This window comes from Orycteropus afer, unplaced genomic scaffold (assembly GCF_000298275.1).
Source record: "Orycteropus afer afer isolate SDZICR_OR568_19922 unplaced genomic scaffold, OryAfe1.0 scaffold00089, whole genome shotgun sequence".
In the NCBI taxonomy this organism is placed as follows: Eukaryota; Metazoa; Chordata; class Mammalia; order Tubulidentata; family Orycteropodidae; genus Orycteropus; species Orycteropus afer.
In genome coordinates, this window is record NW_006921676.1 from 4,778,498 (window position 1) to 4,803,027 (window position 24,530).

At 42.5% G+C, this 24,530-nt stretch overlaps 1 protein-coding gene across 1 annotated transcript in view; it reads right to left on the reverse strand.

Annotated features, from left to right (window-relative positions):
• Nucleotides 1-22,418, reverse strand: part of GRK1 (G protein-coupled receptor kinase 1) — a 23,642-nt gene extending 1,224 nt beyond the window's left edge. Inside the window, exons 1-6 of the mRNA XM_007942378.1 lie at nt 21,720-22,418; nt 18,960-19,087; nt 16,252-16,409; nt 14,444-14,527; nt 5,656-5,780; nt 1,820-2,021 (exon numbers count right to left, since the gene is read on the reverse strand). Of these exons, the coding sequence (XP_007940569.1) occupies nt 1,820-2,021; nt 5,656-5,780; nt 14,444-14,527; nt 16,252-16,409; nt 18,960-19,087; nt 21,720-22,418 (1,396 nt within the window). The remainder of the gene's footprint in view (nt 1-1,819; nt 2,022-5,655; nt 5,781-14,443; nt 14,528-16,251; nt 16,410-18,959; nt 19,088-21,719) is intronic.
• Between the last annotated feature and the right edge of the window lie 2,112 nt (nt 22,419-24,530).

Sequence of the window (24,530 nt, forward strand, 5' to 3'; positions counted from 1 at the left end):
CAGCCTTCTGGTTAGCAGTCAAATGCCTCACTTAAAGTCTAGCTTGGGAGATTATTTTGAAGGAATTTTGGCCCTTGTCTTTGCATCTCCCCCCAAATCTTCATCATGAAGGACAATGCATGCACCCCACCCTGCTTGTTGCTATGCTTTTATTCCTCACACTTACTTCATTAGAGATCTCATATCCTCAATTGCTTCACCTGCAGCCCCTCTGCAGACTCCCATATACAGGGGTTTCATGCCAGCCTTCCAGATGGTCATCTTCATCTGGAAGTCTAACACCTCAAACTCAACATCTTCAAAACTGAACTTATCATCCTTCTTTCCAAAGCCAACTTCTCTAATTTGGGTTAATGAATTCTCCCAGTAGCCAGGTACAGAATATTAATCACTGTTGACTTTCCTTCCCCCTAGCTCCCCTATCTGACCACTAGCACCCCCCCTGTCCAATCAATCACGGACTTGCATTGATTTTTCCCTCTTCATGGCTATTGTATTTGTCCCCTCCTTTCAGCTCACACTGACACTGCTCTAATCTATCCCAGCATTAGCTTGCAAATACACTATTGCAGTAGCCTCAAGAGTAATGGCCAGGGCTCCAAGTTTCCTCTGCTGTAATCTACATTCACTTGGCCAAGGGATTATTTATCCCTTCTCAGACACTGCTTTGATCTCTACAGTTTCCGACAAAGAACTCTTCAACAATCCAACCTTCTATACTTGGTAATCAAGACTCTCCTAAACTCACTTATATGTGCTTTCCCAATCATATATTCCTAAGATGATATATACCTTTGGGTTTGCTGCCCACATCCACGCCTTTCCTCAGACTGGGACCTCTTCCTGGAACATTTATTTTATAACTTATTGTAGTTATATATATATATATATATATAAACCAAACTCATTGCTGTCGAGTTGTTTCCAACACATAATGGCCCCCATTGGGTTTCTGAGGCCATAAATCTTTATGGAAGTAGATCACTCTGTCTTCCTTCTGCTGAGCAGCTGGTGGGTTTGAACCACTGACCTTCCAGTTAGCAGTCAAGTGTCTTATCCACTACGCCACCAGAACTCCCCAGGTATATGTATACATATCCTAAATTTTCTATCTCACTACAGATGCCTGAGAGGTCTGGTGGTGTAGTGCCTAAGGCATTTGACTGCTAACCAGAGGCTGGCAGTTCAAACCCACCAGCTACTCCTCAGAAGGAAGATTGGGCAATCTGCTTTCATAGAGATACTGCCTCGGAAACCCAAGGAGGGGTTGCTATGAGTTGAATCAATTTAAAGGCAGTGAGTTTGGTTTTTAGTTTTTATAGTTGCCTAGAGGGTGTGCGTGTGTCTTAAACATTTTTTCTCTCTCTCTTTCTCTCTCTCTCTCTCTCTCTCACACACACACACACACACAGAGTACCTTGCACATGAAACTTGATAACAAAAACTGGGTGAATAAATGAATTTCTCAAATCTTCCTTTCAATTTGAATTATGAGTTCCTTTAAATTACATGGGGGATGGAGATGTAAAACAGCATATTTAAATCTTAACTGAAAATTAAACTAGTATATTTCTCACACATTCCATCATCCCTGAAGAATTTCCAACCTTTACAGACCTCAGGTAGGTTTTCCCAGAGAGTCTGGTCAGTTAAATAATATCCAATCATGAAACATGCTGGGGGATGAAGAAATAATTGGCAGGGGAAGGTACCATTGTTTGTGGGACAGGAGGATAGTTTTAGAAAAGACCACCATGCAACTTTCTGCTCTGCTGACATATCTAAACTGGCCCCAAGTCTAAAACATGTGTAACAGTACCAGCCTCAAGCTGTCTCCAATTAATGTCTTTAAAGAGGGGGTTGGCGCGGAGCTCATCACAGGTCCCGTTTCTGAACCCAAGGCGTTCCTCTGGGTTCTTCTCAAGCAGCGCCTCACAGAAATCCTTGCTGGCCTTGCTGAACTTCTCCGGGTACTTCACAGCCTCTGAAAGAATCCTCTGCTTGAGTTCCTTGTTCTCCACCTGCACACCAGGGGACACACCACATCAAGTTAAACCTGTGCCAAACCTACCAACAGCATTAGAGTTGGTCCAAAACAAGATTGTTGTTGTTGTTATGTGCTGTCGAGTTGGACCTGACTCATAGCGACCCCTCCTTGGGTTTCCGAGGCAGTATCACTACAGCAGTAGATTGTCCAACCTTCCTCTCAAGGAGTGGCTGGTGGGTTTGCACAGCCAGCCTTCTGGTTAGCAGTCAAGTGCCTTAGGCACTACGCTACCAGAGCTCCTAAAGCAAGATTAGGAAGCAACGAATGATGATACAGCTCTAATCAGTAACCTCAGCTTGGCTAGTTGTCCTCTCACAAAACACATCTCAGGAAAAGGTCTGAAATTCACTCACATTGGGGTTTAAGGGACTGATAACATTTTAGTGTGCTCTCATTCCCAGGTATATTAACATTTTAAAGGCCACAATATCTCAAGCCAAAGGAATAAGATTCTAAAGATGAAATTCCAGGTGCCAGTCAAAGTTGAGGTAAGGTGTATTTTCAGGGAAGTCTATTGACATAACCATTACATACACACTTGAGAAAAAAGAACAAAAAGAAATTATGAAAGTTAATTTATAGACCCTAGCTGGTATAGAGGTCTTCTTATTTTTATATATAAATTTAACTGGGTAGAAACCTAAGGCTGACTCTCTAGTACCTTATTTTTAATCAACTTTACTGAAGTAGAATTTACATACCATAAAGTCATCCCTTTTAAGTGCAAAGTTTGACAAATGTTGATACATTACCCCTGTAACCACAGTTAACCACAGTCATGCTACAGGCATTTCCATCACCTCTGGAAGTTCCCTTGAGCCCTTTGCAGTCAATCTCCCCAACCCGTATCTCAGGCACGTACTGATCTGCTTTCTGTCCCAATAGATCAGATTTGCCTTTTGTGAAATTTTATACAAATGAAATTAGACAGTATTAGTCTCTGTGTCTGACTTCTTTCATTCAAAACAATGGGTTTGAGATGCATCCAGTTGTTGTGTGGATCCATGGTTCACTTCCTTTTATTGCTGAGTTTTCATTGGATGGATGTCTGCTTATTATGGTAGTTTTGACTGAGCTCCTAGAAGGACATCTCATAAAAGTTCATCATGTTCATTTCATACACAGAAAAACTGGGATTCCGGTTGGTGTTGTAGAGTCTGAATCAACCCTGATGTGAGAGCTAGCCAGCCTCGAAAGGGGGCCTCTATTGTGAGCCTTGAGCTGGCCACCTGCAAGTGACTCACATACTGTTTTTTTGTTTGTTTGTTTGTTTGCTTTGCTTTGCTTTGCTTTAATTTAGACAACATTTGCTAATTTTGCATTTTTTGCATGTACAATTCAGTGAGACCAATTATATCAACCATGTTATGCAACCATCACCAGTATCAGTTTCCAACTTCTCCATCACTATAAACAGAAACTTACTGCTTCCCAAACAATTGTGAGCCTCTTTCCCTCTCTTTGTTTTGTTTTTCTGAGCTGTTTGAAGTCAGGACCAGGCCCTATGGTAACAGTATTCTGCCTCAAGTTTTCTTGGCTACTTGAGCTCTTTGCTGGGTCCTTCAGAGGGCAGGAAACCAAGATAGACTCACTATGAGCTGGATAACCCTCTGCCACAACTCCTGTGGAGGATTCTCTGCACAGGGAGAGACCGGACATGCCAATTAGAAGGAATCTCTAAAAGGCTGAAGTCCTACCACTCTGAGGCAGTGGTGACAGCAGTCCTCGATGCCGTTACTTCAGGAGATGTTACCACCTCTTCTTCCTGAAGCCTCTCTGCTCTGCAGATAGGCTCTTTCCCTCCTGAATGTTACCACACAGCATAGAAAAAACATGGCTTTTTCAGTCATAGGCCCTGAAACTCTGACTCAAAAATATTCCTAGGGCAAAGAGCCTAGAGCTGTACCTATTGTTGCCTCAAAAAATTACATTGTTCTCCTGTGAATGCCCTTCCCAAACAAAAGAGGAAAATAAGTCATAGAATCAGGACCAGCTTCAGCAGAAATCCAACCAGTCCATCGGGGTCTTTGTTTCAAGACTGGTGATAGCACCTCACTGTGGGAACTTCCTTCCTCTTCTTTCCACCTTCTCTACTCCAATCCTTTCATCAAAACCCACATTATTTCCTTTCACCCATGAAGCCTTCCCCAGACAAATTAGTCATTATGTAAAAGTTGGGAGACGGGTTTAATAGGCTGACAGTATCACTTGATGGTTTGGGATGTAACAAAGTTGAGTAGCTAAAAGCAGTCTTGATATCAAAGTAGCAGGAGACAATCGGTGGCTGGATAATTATTGATTTCAAGTTTGAGAGAGAGAGTTAATTGTTACCATTCAGAAACATTGAATGATTATAGATATGTTAGAATCCTGTGAAGACTCTTTGGCTGTTAGAAGATTAAGAATTTAATTAATCCCAAAAACCATTTTAAGGGAGGACACGTGTGGAAGCCTGATAGGGGTGGAAACAGATCCAGGAAGAAGGAAAGTATGGACATAACCTCCAGACAAAGTCAAGAGAGTGGTTAGTTTGGGCAAGAAATGTAGTTGCCTCTAAATATACAGTGACTTGTGAATGTCTTGTATATCAGGCTCATGAATGATACAGAGACACTGGCCTCCTCACTTCTGATTGACAATCATGTTCTCGGTCAAATAAAACAATTACATTCCTGAGTTCTCTGAAATAACAGTGCTCAAAGGGAAGAAGCCAGTTTTGTTCCATTTGTTCTGAATAGGTGATTGGGCATCTCCAATTATAATCTTTACGTGTGGTTCTGTTAGCCTAGAGAGCCAGGGACCATTCCTAGGTGATGCTCAGGAGAAGACTAAACAGCAAAAAGAAACAACAAAAGAGTATGTTTCCAGAGGGTAAGGGACACAACTACATTGAACGCCCATTTTCCTTCAGGACATTCAATAATTTTACTTCTGAAAACTCGTGTGCCTGTGAGTATGGCATGTGTTACCCCAGTCAGGCTTTTAGCATCAGATCATTGATCTGAAATGATAAGCAATAAAGCCACGCAAAGGAAATAAGTCAACATGCTCATGTTCTCTCAGATAGTTCCACAGGGAGTTGAGAATTTGCTCATAGGTGCAAGTTTGACATGATCCAGGCAGCTCTTGTGCCGAAATGCTCCTTAATGACCTGGAGCCACCATGAGATGAAGTCATCATATTTCCTCTCCATCTGCCAAGAAAGGGTCTACCATGAGGAAAATAATGCTCAAGAATAGAATCTCATGTTGATGGGAACATATCTGCTCTGCCACATGCCTGCTTTGGGACAACAGGATGGATTTCAAATCCCCCAATAACTCCATGTGCAGGTCTTAGGACCTTCTCTCTCTCAGCTTCTTTGCATAGCTCCTTGGCACTCCTAGATGTTAGCCCCAGCTGGACCTGGAGAAGTCATCCCATGTAGAGAAAACAATAGAAGCAAGACCCCTGAATTTGAGTCTGTGCCCCTAACCTGGTCCTGCAGAAGAACCCTCAAGGCCCAGTTCTGCCTCAATAATAGACCCTATCATTACTCCCACCCCCAGCAAAGGAAATTCAAAACCAGAGTAGTATAAAGATATCTGCTCAGGGAAAAGATTTCCTACCTTTTCTCCTCGGGCTCGAAAGGGTCCTCTGGCTGCAATCATCTCATACAGAGTGACCCCCAAGGCAAAATAATCTACGGAAAAATCATACTCTTCACTTCGCAATAGCTCAGGGGCCATGAAACCTGTCAAGGCAGAAGGACAAGCGCGAGTACAATGCCAAATTCTTTGTTGTGGGAGCTGACCTGTGCACTGTAGATGTTCCACTAGATGCCCATAGCAATCCACCCCAATTGTAACCAAAATTATTTACAGAACAGAACATTTCCAAATATCCCCTTGGGGCAAAATCACCCAGGGTTGAGGACCAATGATCTACACATGTGGTGTGAATTTTCATTCCCCTTTATGGTACCTCAAACTCAGAGATGATGGGAATATTATCCTATGTCCAAACTGAAGAGCAACAGTCCTTCCTTGCCTCTTAAGTTACAGAAGTGTGACTGTGTCTTGTGGGGTTCAAAGGATATGTTTGGTCTGTGACTGGTTGCAGAAACAAACAAACAAACAAACAGAAAAATCAAACATACTGCCATCAAGTCGATTCCAACTCATAGTGACCCTAACTGACAGAATAGAACTACCGCAAAGGGTTCCAAGGCTGTAAATCTTTAAGGAAGCAGACTGCCTCATCCTTCTTCTATGAAGCTGCTGGTAGATTTGGACTACTGACTTTTTGGTTAGCATCTGAATCTAGCATTACTAGACTAGTGCAGAGACAGGCACTAAAAATTGCTTCTTGATCCACTTTCTTCCTGAATTGTCCACAAAAGGATGCATTTAAGCCAAGAAATATCAAAGATACAAAGAGCTGGGGTAATGTCCCAGGTGACACACTTCAGTGCTAAAGCTTAAGGAAAGCTTGCCAAGTTCAGGGCTCTGTGGCCTTCACCTCATGATCTTGTTCTAGATGGACATAGATTCATTTACCAGTACCCTTTAATAATGCTGTGGTGGTTATATTTGTGTGTCAACTTGGCTGGGCCTGGTTGAGTGGCTGGGCAGCTGGTGGTAGTTATTCCCCATGATGAGACTGGCAATCAACTCCATGGTGGGATCTACCACAAGCAGCTGAGTAGCTGCTTTGGGCGTGGTCTGCTTCCCGTATATAAGCAGCAATTTTGGGAATGGTCTCTAGCTTATGGCACACTTGGACCCTGCATGTAGCTGTATTGTTCAGCAGACTGCCATGCTCTGCCGACCTTGGGACTTAAAATGGACTTGAATCAATGGCCTGCCGTGTGTTTTGGTAACATCGGGACTGTGCCATTTTATTTGTCGACCTTGGGCTTGTTAGCCACTAGCTGCCTGAGTGAAGAGATGCCTGTAGCGAAGAGTGGGCCAGGAGCAAGAGGCAGTGCTGAAGCCCAAGGTCTAGGGGCTTTTACAGAGCCCCTAGAGCCTGGTACTTTGAAGTTGGACTTAAAGCCTCCAAATTGTGAGAGAATAAACTCCTGTTTGTTAAGGCCATCTCATTTGTGGTATATTCTTGTTAGAGTGGCACTAGGTAACCAGAACAAATACTTATTGATGTTGTTGTTAAGTGCCGTCGAGTCGTTTCCGACTCATAGCGACCCCATGCACAGCAGAACGAAACACTGCCCGATCCCCCACCAGCCCCACAATCCCTGCTATACTTGAGCCCATCATCGCAGCCACCGTGTCAATCCATCTCGTTGAAGGCCTCCCCCTCTTTCGTTGACCCTCCACCCTACCAAGCATGACATCCTTCTCCAGGGAATGGTCCCTTCTTACAACATGACCAAAATAGTACTTATTATAATAGTTATTATAGCTGACATGTATCCAGTGCTTTCTATTGTGCCAGGTGCGGGTACAATTTTGTTTCATTTAATCCTCACACCACCAATAAAAGCTTAGCAAGCTTAAGTAACTTGCTCAAGATAACAGTGACAGTAGGAACAGAGTCGGGATTCAAATCCAGGAACTATAGCATCAACATCTGCGCTCCCAACCACTACAGTGTTCTTTAGACATGATAGTTAAGCCCGTACTTATCCATCTAATTGTGGTTTACCAGTCACACTTTTATTTTTATTAAAATTATCCATGTACATGAAGAATCATATAGTTCTAAAAGGCTTGTCTCTAAAAGATTATAGTCTCCTGACCCCTTCTCCTCTACTTCATTCTCATTTTTCAGAATTCTTTTAGCTGATTATTTTGGAGTTTATATCCACATCTCTAATTAACATGTTTATATTGGTACTTTTGAATGTTTCTGTTTGGGACCTTGTCAGTTGACTTCCCATTCCGGAGGTTGAGGATCTGGATCTAGCTCTTATCCATTCAGCAGTCTTCCACATGTCTGACCTATTCCACCCTCCCAATGTATCATTCTGGTTAATCAACATTCAAGTCAGCACTATTCCCAGCTGAACCAAAAATTAAACTTCAATTATGTTTCCTTTCTTATATGCTTTTTGGTTTTCACAGAGTCTAATAATGTTCTTGTTTTTAATTTTCTTTGCTTTCTATGCACTTACCACCCATTCAATTATTTAACAATTCTCTGATTCCCTATCATTTTTGATACATCAAATACCTTATTTGATTTCCTCCTCATGAGAGTCTTGTGGAATATTCTTATTGCTCCAATCTGAATCTGGTGTGCGGCTAGCAGCCTTGAATCTCCCTATCATCCTGACATCTTTTCTCTCTCTCTTTTCTAACTCCCAGATATTACTTGTATTGTTTGTATGTTTTTGTTTTGTTCATGTAACTTCCTAAAGAAGTGTGCTGGAAAGTAAATATTTGAGAAATTCCATAACTGAGCATGCCTTTATTTTTTCAATATTTAACTCTTAGTCTGGCTGTATATAAATTGCTAGGCTGGAAATCATTTTCTTTTTGAATTTTTAAGATTTTTCCATTGTCCTCTCACTTCTAGTATTTCTTTTGTGAATGCCAACACCATTCTGATTCCTGAGGCTTTGTATGAGCCTTGTTTTTTCCTCCCTAGAAGCTTGCATTGTTTTATTTGTCCTAAAATTTCACAATAAAGTGCTTTGGCAGTAGCCTATTTTCATCCATTTTGCTGGGCATTTTCAGTCTTGAAACTCATGCCCTTCAATTCTGAGAAGTTTTATTGAAATATTTCATTAATGTCTCTTCCCCTCCAGATATTCTGTTCTCTGTTTGGAATGCCTATTATCCACTCTCACTTCCAGACATACATGATGCTACCAATTTTTGTGCTGTTTGATGGTTTTGCTGCTAGCTTAGGATTTAATTTTCTTGAGTCTTTAATTTAGTTACCATTCACTCATCTATTTTCTAGCTGTTGTTGTATCCTCTTCTGTTCTCCTTTGTCCATGTTTGTTTTAATAAAATCCCTTCACTACCATTATCCTGGGATATCAAGGAAAACAAATAATATGTGTATTCGGGTATTAACTTTCTCCATGAGAAGAATCTGAGAAACCACTTCCAGATGCTTTGCTTAATTCAAAATATGTTTTTCCCTCCATTTACTTCATATATTGGTCATTTCAGCCTGACAAAGGAAAAAATTGAATCTGGTTATGTCTTGTTTATATGTCTATAGTTGTTTATGTTCTGTTTTTATCAATGCTGCGTTCTAGTGATCACCATAACTTCTTTAATGCTTAAAAAAATCCCTTTGATAACTTATTCTAGATTATTGCCTGAAAGCAGGATCAAGCTCACACCTATCTATCTTGTTGAAATTAATTTCCCTGAAATCGGAAAAACATCTGTACTGTCTCTACCCTGCTCCCACTTTGCACTTTCCTTAGAGTTCCAAGATTTCACTTGCAAGTTCTCTGCACCTTGAGGTGAGAATTTACCCTCACCTGGTACCTTGAGCCACTTTAAAGCAGTTAAATGCCTCCTGCAATCCTCTCACCCATAACAGGTTCACATTCCACCTTTCTTACCATTACTTACTGAGTTACTCCTCTGTGACAGAGGAGACAGAATTAAAAATAGGAGCTGCTTTCTCTAAACATCTATCAGTATTGAGCAGGGGCAAAAGCAGTAGATCTCTCCATTCCTTGACCATCTTCCTGCATTTTAATTGTCCTCAGTGTTGTTTACCAGTCACAATTTTTTTAGACTTTGGGCACTGCTCCACTATGTCCCTGCTTTTTCTTACAGTTATGCCAGGCCATATGCTCTTCTTTCATTCTTCTGTCCTGGTCTCTTTCAATGTCTCCCACTTTTCTCTTCAACAGGAACATTTGTGATTTCAAGGTCAGAATTACATGTTTGAGGGTTCTTTATCCTTGACAATAGTCTTCCCTCCTATAGTGATATACCACAAAGTGATGCCTGTCTCACATCAAAAGTTTCCTATTTTCAGCCCAAGCTCCTGGCCATCACAAGCATCAAGACATAGTTGCTCACTCCCAAGAACATCTGTCTGTGCTAGCTACTTCCCCAAACTTCTCCCTATTGATTCACAGATGTTTGTCTAGTCTCCACCAATAGTAACAATGGCATACACTTACACATCTGGCCTATGTTCCAGGCCTGCTCTAAGTGCTCAGTGTACAGTAATCCTTTTTAAGCTACATGCCCAGGCAATGAGATAATGCAAATGAAGAACTGTAAGTAACTTTCCCAAGGTTACACAGAGGTAGAAAGTCGTGGAGTGGGAATCAAACCCAAACAGGCTAGTGTCAGAGTCCACATTCTCAACTATTGTGCTATCCTGACTCCTGTATGCTTGTAAGCACTGTGCTTTATTTCTTCTATCCTCTAGTTAAAAGATACAGAGGGTACTTATCAGATGTCTATTTCTAGTCGAGTAAGACTTCCAAGAGATGTTCAGATGCCCATCATTGCTCTATCTTGCCTCTATCCAAGAGTCAGGACAATATGTGGCACTCCACATTTGAACTTTAACATACTTGTAAACTTCCAGACCTCTCATTCCCTAATTTTTACCTGTATGAGGCTTCGGTCTAGTGCAAGGGAAGCATGAAAAGACTGGCTTCTTCCTTACCAGCAAATACGGTCCATGACTCCTACTTCTCTGGCACTAGAAATAGGTGTTATGGACTGAGGCATGGGAGCCGGCTTCTGGTGATCAGAGAGTTTAGAAACTGAGTTAAGCAAAGCTAATTGTGTCTATTTATTTTAGGTCCTCTCTGATCCTTTAAAGGAGCTCAGGTGTCACAGAACCTAAGGCACTTGACTACTAACTAAAAGGTTGGCAGTTCAAACCCCTCAGCTGCTCTGAGGAAGAAAGATGGGAAAATCTACTTCCATTACCACCTCAGAAACCCAGTGAGGGTTGCTATAAGTCGAAATCAATTCAGTGGCAATGAGTTTGGTTTTTAAATTGATTTTCTGATCTGTTAACATGCTAATTATACAATAAATTTCTAAGGAAGAGATGTTCTGTGCAACATTTGCCAAAATGATTTGACCACAGAATCATTTTCCCCAAAGAGGTTAAAGAAATCAAATTCCACAAAACTTCAGAGAACATGGCCCTAAACATATCTTTCTATATTCTGCTTGTTCAGAAAATTACAATATTCCTTACACTTCGGTCAGACTACATATGAAAGAAGGCACCCTGGTAGCTCAGTGGCTAAGTACTCAGAAGCTAACCAAAAGGTCAGTTTAAATTCATCAGCTTACTCCATGGAAGAAAATATGGCCATCTGCTTCCATAGAAATTTACAGCCTTGGAAATCCCATGGGGCAGTTATACTCTGTCCTATAGGCAAGGGTGGATTACCCAATAAGCAAGGTAAACATAGGCTTACTTGTGTTTACTTACTAATCTGTAGTGAAGTTTCACATGTTGTGGTGAAACCTATGTGAAACTGTTCACTACAGAGTTTCACTCTGCTCACTACACAGTCTCACCCTGTGAGAAAGAAGTATTCAAGTGACTGCTTGTCTAGATTAAATCAAGAGTCCAAGAGAAAGACCTGACCAAATCACTGGTAACTTGAAGCCCAGCCACAAATCATCTCCTGGAGTAAATAATTTAGGGGCAGTTCTAATCTGTTCCATAACATTCATCCCAAAGGAACAGAGCAGGTGACCATAAGCATTTGATGAATAAATGAATGCATATTATAATCTACTGACTAATTCTTTTCCATACTAACTCACCTTTCCTGCCTAACCAAGAATTCTTTAAGGACAGAGAATGTGTCCTATATTTCTATTGTGGATCCCACTGTGCTGGCTCAGGACCAGCAACACAAGTTGCCTAATAGATTTCTATTTAATGGGTGATTGATTCACTGACTGACTGAGGAGACAACCACCTGTGGGAGCTGCAGGGCATCAGCTACAGGTGGGGCTCCCGTCTGCATGATTTCGGTCATAGGCATAGAGCTGGAAAGGTACGTTGGAGGAGCCAAGTGAGGAAGGATCTGAAGGGAAGCTCCATTGGCTCAGGCTGATAGCAAATGTAGAGCGTGGTTTCTGCCCATGCCGTGCGTCCTCACTAGTAGAGAAAATGCCCTCTTACAAAGTTTTATATCCACCTAGTGTTCAGCAGGCAAACAGTCATTATCTTCATAGCAATGACAATGGAGCCCTCTGCTGGCCAACTTGACTCTCACACTTAGTGTATAAAGCAATGATCTTAACGGTTTATATACATCAGATCCAGACTGTTAGAGAATCTTGACACATAGAGAAGTTCTCAGTAGTTTGCTCCTAATGATCTGCATCTCCATGAAAGTTGTGATTAAAGCTTTCAGGGATAAAAAATGCCATGGAATAGACCTTCATGGGTTTTGGTTGAGGACTATGAAAACCCAAGTAACATGAAAGACAGCACACAGTCTTCCCAGTCCATTTCTGCCACAGACATAGAATAAGGCTTATATTATTACATGAGGGCAAAGATTGGCCCAAGGCTTCGCTGTACTGTGGGCCAAAGGTTGGCCCAAGTACTTCGCTGTACTTACAGACAAGCTGCCTTCCAACAAGATCTTTTCAGACCTTCCAGAGGCCTCAAATGGAGCCCAAAGCCACTTAGCACCTACTCCATTCTTCTCCTAAACAAATACAACACAGACTCAAGGGGTGTCGGTATAGAAAGTCTCTTGCCATCATAGTCCTCCTTGCCAATGAGGGAAAAATATCACAACAGTTCTTATCATTCTTCCAGGCATAACCTTTCCCTAAATAATGTTACAGGTGTGGACAAACCTGCTGTGGCAACAGGTACAAACACAAAACGTGCTCAAAGCAGGAAGATTCAATGATCTAAAACAAGATCCGAATTGTTACTCTATATAGCACTGCAATTTCAGGTGATAGTGCTTTCTCCCTAAGGCCAAACAAACCAGGAAAAAACAGATGTTTGCTAAAAAATCTTATCAGCAATAAGCCTGGAAATATTGAACTACCAAGAAGGTGGAAGAAAGAGAAAGGAAGAATTAAAATGTATTGAATGACTACTATGTGCCAGATGCCTTTGACAACATTGTCGTATTTAATTCTCACAACAAGCCTTGTGTGGTAAATATTATCAGCTCTGTTTTGCAGATGAAGAGGTGACAGCTCAGAGATGTTGAATAAATTATCCAGGGTCACACAGTCAATAAAGAATGTGCCTAGAATATGAACCCAGCTCTGAGTAGACACTCTGAAGTGTCTTCTCTTTCCTCTACACTGTTCTACTCCCCTTTCTGCCTAAAGGTAAGACTGAGAAAAGATGGAGATTTGCTGGAGAAGGCAGTTGGACTTCAGGTGGCACTCCTGACACACATGTGGGTCTACTTTGACTTTGTCATTTGAACAAGAGTAGCTCCTTCTTCTTCAGGGTTTCTACCTGCTGCCTGCACAATACTTTACACTTTTTTTTTTTTTTCAGGTGCTGTCAAGTCAACTCCAATTCATAGCAGAACTGTGAATTCAGAGTAGAACTGTGTTTCATAGAGTTTTCAATGGCTAATTTTTTCAGAAGTAGATCACCACGCTTTTATTCTGAGGCATCTCTGGGTGGACTTGAACCTCCAGCTTTTCAAACAGCAGCTGAACATGTTAACACCATCCAGGGACTCCACACGCTGCACTAGACTTTCCTTACATAGTAAAGGCCTTGACTATACTGAGGTCAGTGGCAAGTTTACCTCTCTTGACCTTCATTCTAGTCTGATCACACTGTGTGTGGGTGTATGCCCTGAAGCACTCACATGGGTTTTACTAAAGTTAGCAAGTGTTAAGAACCGTAGAGAAATGGCTGGAAATAGTTAAGTTTCTGAACATATTGCCCTGATCCATCCAGAGCAGGCCCACAGAGCTCCAGTCTGAGCCATGGTCAGAGCCTCTGGACAACCTCATGATGCTGATGCCAAGAAACCCCTAAACATCCATTCTGGGGTCTCATCTGCTCTCTGGACTTTCCTAGTGGGGGTGGCCCATCAAGGCACCAGAAGGAGAAAGCTTTTGTCATAGAGACCACTATGTGTCAAAACTAATCATTTTTAAGGTGGGAGGGGGAATTATTTCTACACTGAATGACAAACTCTTTGAACAGCTACTGGTTAACACACCCACGCATGCCCATTGGCAAAGCCCCTGGTTTTTTGCTAATTGCTCCAAAAGATGGGGAAATCTCACTTCATACAGGAGCCTGAACTTACTGCCTTTTCCACCCCTCGCTTATGCTTCCCACCCACCCCCAGTCCATGGAGACCCAAAGCAAGCCTCTCTTCTTGCCCCTTCCTCGTGGAGAGGTGCTCATCTGCTTACTTTTCTCAAGGCAGCAGAAGAAGCTGCCTCCCCTATCCCTTCTGCCCATGCTCTCCCCCCAGGTCCTTACCTGGAGTCCCTGCATAGCCCTTGGTCTTGGTCTGCCCGTCCTTCAGTTCCACTGCCAGCCCAAGGTCAGAGATTCGGATATTGCCTGAGAAGCAAACATTGATTGAGGTCACACGTGGCTCCACAGAACAAAGGAGTTTGGCACACCCAGAGCCTCACAGGAGCCAAGTGTCACCCTCTACACACACCTGCACAGCCACACAGGCAGCGAGGTCACAGCAGCCCAGGTGCCTGGGGAAAACTGTCCCATTCCCTCCCTGGTCAGATTGCGGATGAGGATTGGGGCCGTGTTCCGTCAGTTTCTACAACTGGAATTCAGGGCCGAATCAATCCAAAATTCAGTTTCTTCGTCTGCTTTCTGTTTCCAAGCTTTGCCGTAACAGCTTTTGTGAATACCTATGTAGTAACTTGATTTACTGATACTAAGGGAGGGCAATTTAAAGACTGTTTTAGATGCCTACATCTCTGTTCATTTTCTGATAAGAATTTAAATTTGATTTCACATACAAGCCAGGAAGAAAAAAAATGGCACAATAAGGATGTGGTTATAAATTATTCACTGTTTACTAATAGATCTACAAATAGACATCTTTAGAGGAATCAAATTCCACCAAAGTCCGTTAAAAATCATCCTGTCCAGTTGAAGATTCTGCCAGCACTTTTCTGCTTCAGAATGATTGAATGAGCAATAATAAAATTTAAGATGTGCCCTTTACAGCTATAAACCAAAAACAAACCAAACTCACTGCCACGGAGTCAATTCTGACTCATAGCAACTCCTCCTTGGATTTCCAAGACAGTAAATCTTTATGGAAGTGGATTGCCCAGTCTTCCTTCTGAGGCGTGGCTGGTGGGTTTGAACCACCAATCTTCTGGTTAGTAGCCAAATTCCTTAGGCACTATACCACCAGAGCTCCTTTAAAGCTATAGTGTTCTTTATAACTATATTGTTACTATTGTGGCGTGCCATCCAATCAATTCTAACTCATAGTAACCACATGTGACAGAGTAGAACTGCCCATAGGGTTTCCCAGAATGTGATCTTTATAGGAACAAACTGCCAGGTCTTTCTCCCACGGAGCCACTGGGTGGGTTCAAACTGCCAACCTTTTGCTTAGCAGCTGAGTATGTAACCAATTGCAACACCAGGGCTCCTCTTTATAGCTATATAAGCAATATTGTTGTTGTTGTTATTTGCCGTCGAGTCAGCCCCGACTCATAGCGACCCCTCCTTGGGTTTCTGAGGCAGTATCACTACGGAAGTAGGATTGCCCAACCAATATATGGTGCCTTTAAAGGCATAGCAAAATTTATCAAAATCTGCTCACTCCTCTTAAAGGTAATGTATTATCTCTGAGACAAGCTGAGAGGGAACAGCCTGCCTGGACTGACTGATAAAATCACCCCAAGACTCCGGGTTACCCTTTGGGCCTGGAATTGGACTCTCTCCCATGAGTTAGAGCTCAGCCAAACAATAGAAAGGCCTACAAGCTAAACACCTACCCCAGGGAGATGCACCCTTAGAACAGTCAATCAAGAGAGATCAGAAGACCAGCATTTGCATAGGGGGAAATCTAGACAGACAGGAATGCATAGGTAAGAAAGGTACAGTGAAGGGGCAACCACAGGGAGGACATGGGAGGAGAACTGTTCCATTCTGGGAATTGTAATCAGTGAGTGAAACAAAACGTGTATGAACTATTGAGTGTAAGACAAATCTGCTTTGTAAATTTGCACACAAATCATAAAAACAAAATCACCCCAATATCAGAAGGGAACCCCCCCATGTGGGGAAGGGCTGCCCCTCACCATCATTGTCCAAGAGGACGTTCTCGGGCTTGAGGTCCCGGTAGACGATCCTCCTCTGGTGCAGGTGTTCCAGCCCACTGATGATCTGGGCCGTGTAGAAGACAGCGCGAGGCTCCTCAAAGCCGGGGTTCTCCTCGTTGACGTTATAGATGTGATACCTGGGGGGAGGGGCAGACCACTGCGGAAGAGGCAGGTACTTATCTAGGCACTATTACAAGCAGTGTGCCCACAGCATTAATGGGAAGAAAAATCACTGAAAAACAGAGCAAAGGCTTCAGACCCATGTATTGTTTCAGCGGATTATCTAGCTGGAGGGACACTTGTCTGGTTATTTAGATACCTCGCCTCCGCATTGTATCAAAAGAAGAAACCAGAAGCAGTAACCAAGATTCCGTTTTAGCTGATGGTGGTAATGTCCTTGCAAACTTTACCACAATTGTTAAAGAGGAGAAGAGAGGGTCGATGACTCAAATTCATTTCCCCTCCTTTTCCTTTCACCATGCTGCCCTGGCTGAGGAGGCTGGAAAACAGGTCCCAAGGCCATTTCACTATTACCAACAGAATGAATAAAGGGACAGAGGAAGGTGAAAGAGATCTAGATAAGCCGTCCAAGTAATTTCAAAATATAAATAATTTATATAAAGTCTATATAAATATATAAGCAATTTCAGCCAACCTAAAGAGTCAAAGTCCTTCCTGGGTTGTGGAGTAAGCTCTGGTAGCATAGTGGCTAAAGCACTTGACTGCTAACCAGAAGGCTGGCGGTTCAAACCCACCAGCCACTCCTCGGAAGGAAGGTTGGGCAATCCTACTTCTGTAGTGATACTGCCTCGGAAACCCAAGGAGGGGTTGCTATGAGTCGGGGCCGACTCGACGGCACATAACAACAACATTCTCTACGGAAATAGATTGCCCAGTCTTCCTTCCGAGGAGTGACTGGTGGGTTTGAACCACCAGTCTGCTGGTTAGCAGTCAAATGCCTTAGGCCCTATGCCACCAGAGCCATAGATAGATAGATAGATGGATGGATGAATGGATGGATGGATGGATAGATAGATAGATTCTTATTTCTTCCACTATTACATTACACAGAAAAATAAAACCTGATGAATAAAAAGGATCCCTGATGGCATAGTGCTTAAGTTCTCAGCTGCTAACCTAAAAGTGGGTGGTTTGAACCCACCATCCACTCTGCAGGAGAAAAGACCTGGCAAGCTGTTTCCATAAAGATTACAGCCTTGGAAACCCTATGGAGCAGTTCTTCTCTGTCCTATAAGGTCACTAAGTTGGAATCAATTTAGCAGCAACAGGATTGGTTTTGTTTTTTGGTTAATTAATCAAATGAAATCAATTATTTAAAACTAGAAAAACAACCAGGGAGAGTAGAGATGGAGCAGGATTCCTAAGCAAACCCTTCAAATTAGAGCTGAACACAAGGCAACTAGAATAATAATATAAAAAGATTTAAAGTATCATTTCCACTCTCTTAAAAGTATTTTATTTGCAATTCCTAATGAATTTTTCTTCCTCTTTCTGGTGATCTTGACTGGATTATTTAATCTAGACCTCAGATTCCTCATTTGTTAAAGAGGGACCATCAAATTAACGTTAGGAGTTTCAATGGAAATAAAACCAGAGGAGAGAGTGGATATGCAGGGCCTTGCAAACAACAATAGCAGCAAGTTGCTTTTATTTAACCTTTATATGTGCCAGCCACTCTTCTAAGTATTCCACATGTATTAACTCATTTAATCCTCACAACAACTTCTGAGCATAAATATTAATATTTATCCCCATTTTATAGGTCAGGAACCTGAGGCAAAGAGAGATTAGGTTGCCTTGCTAGTAAATGAGTTAGTTTTCCTTCCCTTCACCCCAAAATAAAATTCAAGTGACTGAGCTCAAACCCAACCAGGGTTTTATACCATCCAAATCTCCCAAAAAGTCCAGAGTCCCTTTCTCCTCTCTGAGAGCCAATGATTGACTTCTCAGGAGCCCAGGGCATGGCTCTCAAATCTAGGGCAAACCAGGCACAGGGCAAACCAGGCACTGGGACACAACCTCATCCTCTCTGCCAGGTGATGGAAAAACCATGGTTTCTTCAATTGGCCACTTAATGTTTCTAGCTCTGTTATCATCCCCTAAGAGCTGCCCTTTATAAAACAGGGAAGTTGATCATGTTTGACTTCATTTACAATCCCTTTTCCTGAAAAGCCCTAGCACCTTCTTTAGGCTCCTCACCTCCACCTCATTATTCACCCTTCCAAAGAACATACACTGATTGACCACCCTACCCATAGCACAATATGCTCCTGCTGTCTATACTCCTCAGCCCCACCTCCCCAACATCAAAACAAACACAGCTTAGGAAAGAGAGCAACATCCTGATATATCCCGATTCACTTGAACAGATGAATGACTAAAAAGGCAAAGGCCTACTTCCCTCCCACCCCCCCAGCGTATCTGCTTTTCATAAGAAATCAAGGGCGTAGCATTTCAGGTGTCAGACATGAAAGCCAGGAAGAGTAGAATTTTGACTAGGACACAAGGCTTTCCTCCTGACCCTCAAATGTCATGTCATGAGCAGCTGTCAGTTCTGCCCACATGGGAAGCATCCTCAGTTGGGTCCCAGAGGTTCTCTCACTGAACTCTCTATCCCAGGTTGCAGCCAGGTCACCCTCTCCCACATGTGGAGAAGGTCTATTTACCTTATGTCGCCTCCATTCATGATGGTCATCACCAGACAGAGGTCGGTTTTGGTTTCAAATGCATAGGCCAGAGAGACTATAAACCTGCTATGTACTTTCGCTAGAATCGTCTTCTCTACCATAGCACCCTGAAAAGCAAGATGTTGAATAAGTACTCACGTTTAGATGGGCAGATGCCATTGTCATAAAATTCCAGGTTCCATAAGACAAGAAAACCTCTTTAAGACCATGAGCTATGCAGTGTTGCCTACTGCTTACTATACACATACACACAAAGAAACATAGATGCAAATATCTTTTTTAAATAGTTTGCAAAAAGTAATTGCAGATAACTTATAAACAAGTGTCACTCTCCCCATTTCACAGAGAGAAAACCTGACATGGCAAATTTATTAATGTACAGAGGATTAGGCAAGCTCCTGGATCAGAATAAGATCCTACCTTCCTCTGACACCTTAGTTTAGTGTTTACTTTTCCTTATTGCTTTCCTTTAGGTCTAACCAACTCATCTTTCCCTTTCCCTCTTGTTTAGGCCTCTGTGGAGACAGAAAATAATTGGCCAGTGCCCTCATTAGTCACCTCATACCTCTATTTCATCTTTTATCTCTATTTTAAGGAGCTCTGTTGGGATAGTGGGTAAGGCATTTGGCTTCTAACCTGAAGGTCAACAGCTCAAACCCACCAGCTGCTCCACTGGAGGAAGATGAAGCAATCTACTTTCCATAAAGATTTACAGCCTTTGAAACCCAAAGGGGAGTTGCTATCAGTCAGAATAAACCCAATGGCAGTGGTTTTTTTTTTTTTAATCTCAATTTTAAAATCTCATGATGTTCTGTTTAAATATGTTTTTAAAAGTTGGTTTGGATAAGGAAAGTTGAATCTATTCTTCAGGAAGGAATTCTTGATGTTGGAGAAGGCTCTTTCCAACTATACCTGCATTGGAAATATTTGAGGTTGATTTTATTTTGTGTTAAGTAGACCACTGAACTCAAAAGGGAGACGAGCCTTCTAAAGAGATTAGAAGTACTCTAATTGTTGGATTAAAATTACGGTACCAAAGTCTCACAGTAAGAACACGGTGGAATTTGTGTGATCCCTTCACTCAACTGGTTGCCATAAGTATCTAATACTAGCTTTCAGTGAGATAAATTTTTAAAGTAGCTGCAACAATGGACTTGAACATGCTGGCCATCATGATAAGCAAACTCAAGCAACATTTTGTTCTGTTGTACATAGGGTCACCATGAGCCTTGGCCAACTCAACAGCAGCTGTCTGTCTGTCTGCCTGTCTATCTAACTTGACTGCTAACCAGAGGCTGGTGGTTCAAACCCACCAGCCACTCCTCGGAAGGAAGATGGAGCAATCTACTTCAGTAGTGATACTGCCTCGGAAACCCAAGGAGGGGTCGCTATGAGTCGGGTCCAACTTGACGGCACATAACAACAACAACATCTATCGATCTATCTATCATCTAGCTAATGAGCCTAAATGATAGGTTTGCCTAGCCCATTGTCAAGGAAACATCTAGCTGGGAGATGCGTTGTGATGGTTAATGGTTAGATTTAAACACTCTTCTGCCCTCAGCAGTATCTGTGCTGTGCAACTTGAAAGGGCAGAAGAAAACCACATGTGGCAGAATGTGCAGCTGGAGAGGCTGCTTTAGGAGATGTGTTCCTAAGACATTTTAAGCAGCTTTCATTGATCCTGTTCTAAAAGGACATTCTGATGCCAGTTAGGTAGAGAGGATAAAACTTACAGCAACCTGTATACGCCTCCCGTTCACTCACATCCTTGGAAAATAACTGCATACAGAGGAAAAAAACATCCTGCACCGCAGCATTATGGAGGGTTTCTGCCTCATGTCAACATGTCAATCAAATGGATATTTGACTGCATGTAGGAGAGCAGGGATATATGGAAACTCTGTACTTTCTGATAAATTTCTCTGTAAACCAAAATTGCACTAAAAAATAGTATATTTTTTTAAGAAATGATATTTGAACCACATAAGTCCTGTTACAATTTGCTTTCTTTTCCATCATAATATATTCCAGGGGTTTGGAGAAAGTCTTTCAGAGTAAAGAATCTGGAAGAACAATCCCCTAAACAGCTTTCCACTATAAGGCACTCTTCCCTTTAAGTTTGCCACAGTGTGTCAGTGGTGTATGTAAGTAAATAAATAAATAAAACAAAACATGGAAACATCATCAGCCTCGAAAAGCTAGTGCTAATGTTGGTCTCTGAGGAGGGAGGTCTGCGAATCCTCTGACCATATTAACAGCAGCTGGACAAGCTGAATCACAGGACCAGAGAGAAATGTAGAGGTCAGACACTGTGTCCTGCTAGCTCCACGCTGGCCAACAAACAGCAAGAGCTGAGGTACAATGCCAAACAGAAAAAAAGAGGATTAATTTTGATGTGCAATATTTAAACATGAGGCACAATTAAACCCAGATGAGGCACAATTAAACCCAGATGCTCTAGAAAATGAGCCAACAATTGCACAAATGGGGAAGGTTTTGATGGTCAATGGCAAGGTTAACATACTGTCCACTGTCCAAGGCAAAGTTGTCAACTACCTCCAGCATGCAAGCCAGCTAAGGGGTTCCATCTGTCCTGATGTAGACACAAGACATTGACTGATCCTCTACATTCTAATTACATTCTCTGATAATCACACGCCAGCCCCACCCCACCCCACCCTGGGAATCTAAAAGCCATTTACTTTGCACTTGCTGTGAACTACTGCGGCTGCTTACTTGGTACCCCTTCCTTTTCTTCAGTCTCTTCTTATTTAGTTTTTTACAGGCATACATCTTGCCAGTGGCCTTCATCTGGCAGGCTGACACCTCCCCAAAGCCCCCTTTCCCCAGGATCCTAAAGTCCAGAAACCAGTCTTCCCCCATAGGCTGGGCCTCTAGCCACTTCCATTGGAGGAACCTCAGGAAGTAGAGGCTCTCCAGGTATTCCTGGAAGGGGGCCTGGCTCAGGTGTGCCATGGTGGCCTGCAGGAGGGGTTGGAAGAGTCCATCCTCAGTGGCCGAATGTACCTCCTTCACCTTTGCCATCATCCCCTCATCCAGAAAGCTGCAGAAGAGCTTGGCCTGGGGGTTCAAGTATTCAGCCAGGATGGTCTGGGCCTTCTGCAACCTGAAATCGGTATCTGCCGTGTCATAGTCCTCAATGTCCTTCCAGAGCTCCAGGGCCGGCACATGCCTCTCATCCGTCTTCAGGAACTGCTGGAAGAGCCTCTTGCCGATGGGCTGCTCTGAACACACACTTTCAAACTCAAGGTTGAGACTCTCACGGAGGGATTCGCATTTGGAGAGGGGAGGTAGCTTGAGCTTTGCAAGGTATTTCTTGTCCCGGGAAAACTGGGTGCTGCTCCCATCAAAACTTGCCCGGGCGGCGATGAAGGCAGAATTGGCCACTACAGTCTCCAAGGACCCAAAATCCATACTGGTGCTGGTCCCTAGCCTGCTTCATGCACAAGAAGCCATAGGCCAATGCTGAGTCCACAGAGCAATTGTCTAGATGAGGATTGACCTGTTGCTCTTGGCCTGTGGCACCTGTCCTGCCCTCACAGGAACAAGGAAGACATCCCAGCCAGTGCAATGGACTGGGTCCAGGAAAGCCCCAGAAATCTCAGGGGCCAAGCTCTATCAGACTAATCCCAGTGCCCTGAGGGTTAGGGAGGGTGAGTTAGAGTTGACAAACAAGTGCCAGAAAAAGACAATCCCCTAAGCCATCTCCTAAACGGATTAGACACATCATTCAACTCCTGCTCTATTCCTTCCTAGGAGACTCTGTTTTCCTGTTAGAAAGAACAAACATCAGTATTCCCCAGGTATATAGTGCTGAAGCATTCAGATATAAACTCATTCTGAGTTGCCCTTCAATTTGACCCTCTGGCTTAACCAGACAAACTGGAATGACTGTTTGTTTCCTGGCCAGTGCAATGCTAAGCTGAAAGGTCTTTGCCTGGTGACCTGAACCTTGCAGATGAGAGGCATGGAGAGAACACAAATCCAAAAGGAGAAAGGGAGAGAAACCTAATTTACTAAAGATGGCTGGTTGCTTATTCCCTGCTCTATCTTAGTTTTATCTTTTAAGAAAATAATACAATAGTAGGAATTCAGTCAATGACATGAGACAAAGTATATGTGAACTGCTGTATGAAAAGTGAATTTACTCTGTAAATCTTCACCCAAATCCTAAATAAAAAAAAAAAATAGTAGGAATTCAGAGAGATTTAAAAAATAAAAATAAATAAATGAAAAGTTCCCTAGGGATGTCCTTGGGTGAAACCATTCACTCTGCTAATCTGTTCTTTGTTCTCTATCAGTATATGTGGACTGATATGCATCTTGACCTGACACTGTGAGATTTTAAATTATCCAAGACAGCAGTTGTGTTCACTATATTGCACTGGACTTCATTTAAAGACTTAAAAGCAACATGGACGTAAAAGTCTGTATTAAAGGCAGGGACCTGCTAAGGAATTCATTTGTCTGCTTCTCATCTTGGTTTGCACCAAAGCAGAGTTGTCAAAATGTTCAGATGGGATTAGGGCATGGGAAGCAGGAAAACTCAGGGACTATCCCAGAGGCTGTGCCTCTGTGTGTTAAGATAGGCAGATGTGTAAGAAGAAATAAAGACGGCTGAGGACAAAGCTGGGGGACGGTATGACTGAGCAGGAATGCCAGTTCCATGACGGCAGGTGCCTTGCCTGGTTCACACTGTATCCACAACACCTAGCACATAGTAAACAAAACAAACTAGTTGCTGTCAAGGTGATTGTGACTCATGGCAACTCCAATGTGTGTCAGAGCAGAACCGTGCTCCATAGTGTTTTCAATGGTTGATGTTTTAGAAGTATATCTTTCTTCCAAGGCACCTCTGGGTAGATTTGAACTGCCAACATTTTGGTTAATAACTGAGTGCTTAACCATTTGTACCAGTCAGGGAGTCCTTAGTACGTAATAGCTGCTCAATAAGTGCTTGTGAAAGAATGACAAGGAAGTGAGTAGCTGAAAAAGGAGATAGTCAGACCAGGCTTACTAGTAGAAATCCCAAGACTATGGCCCTTAGTCACCCTTCAAGCCTAGAATACGGTGAATAACACCAAGGAGGTATGCATTCTTTAGAAAAATCACCTATAGGAGATCAAAAGGTCACCATTTGCCCAGAGAGAAAGTTCAGAAGGCAGGAAGGGTTAGGGAAGAAGGATCAATGGAAGCTGAAAAGACTTGGAGGAAGTGGGGTGAGTGATGTTACATTGTGGGGATTGGAATCAGTGTCATGGCAAAAAAAAAAAAATGTGTAGGAATTGTTGAATGGAAAATTAAGTTGTTCTGTAAACTTTCACCCAAATGAAAAGTTTAAAAATAATAATAATAAAGAGAGATAGCTGAAGAGTCACAGAAACAAGGAATATCTGAACCAGAAAAGGCCTTGGAGAAGGTCCAGCCTACTCCACCTAAAATCACAGTCATTGTAGAGGAGTAACAAGGAGGGTATTCTGGTTACCTAGCACCACTCTGACAAGAAATATACCACAAATGGGATGG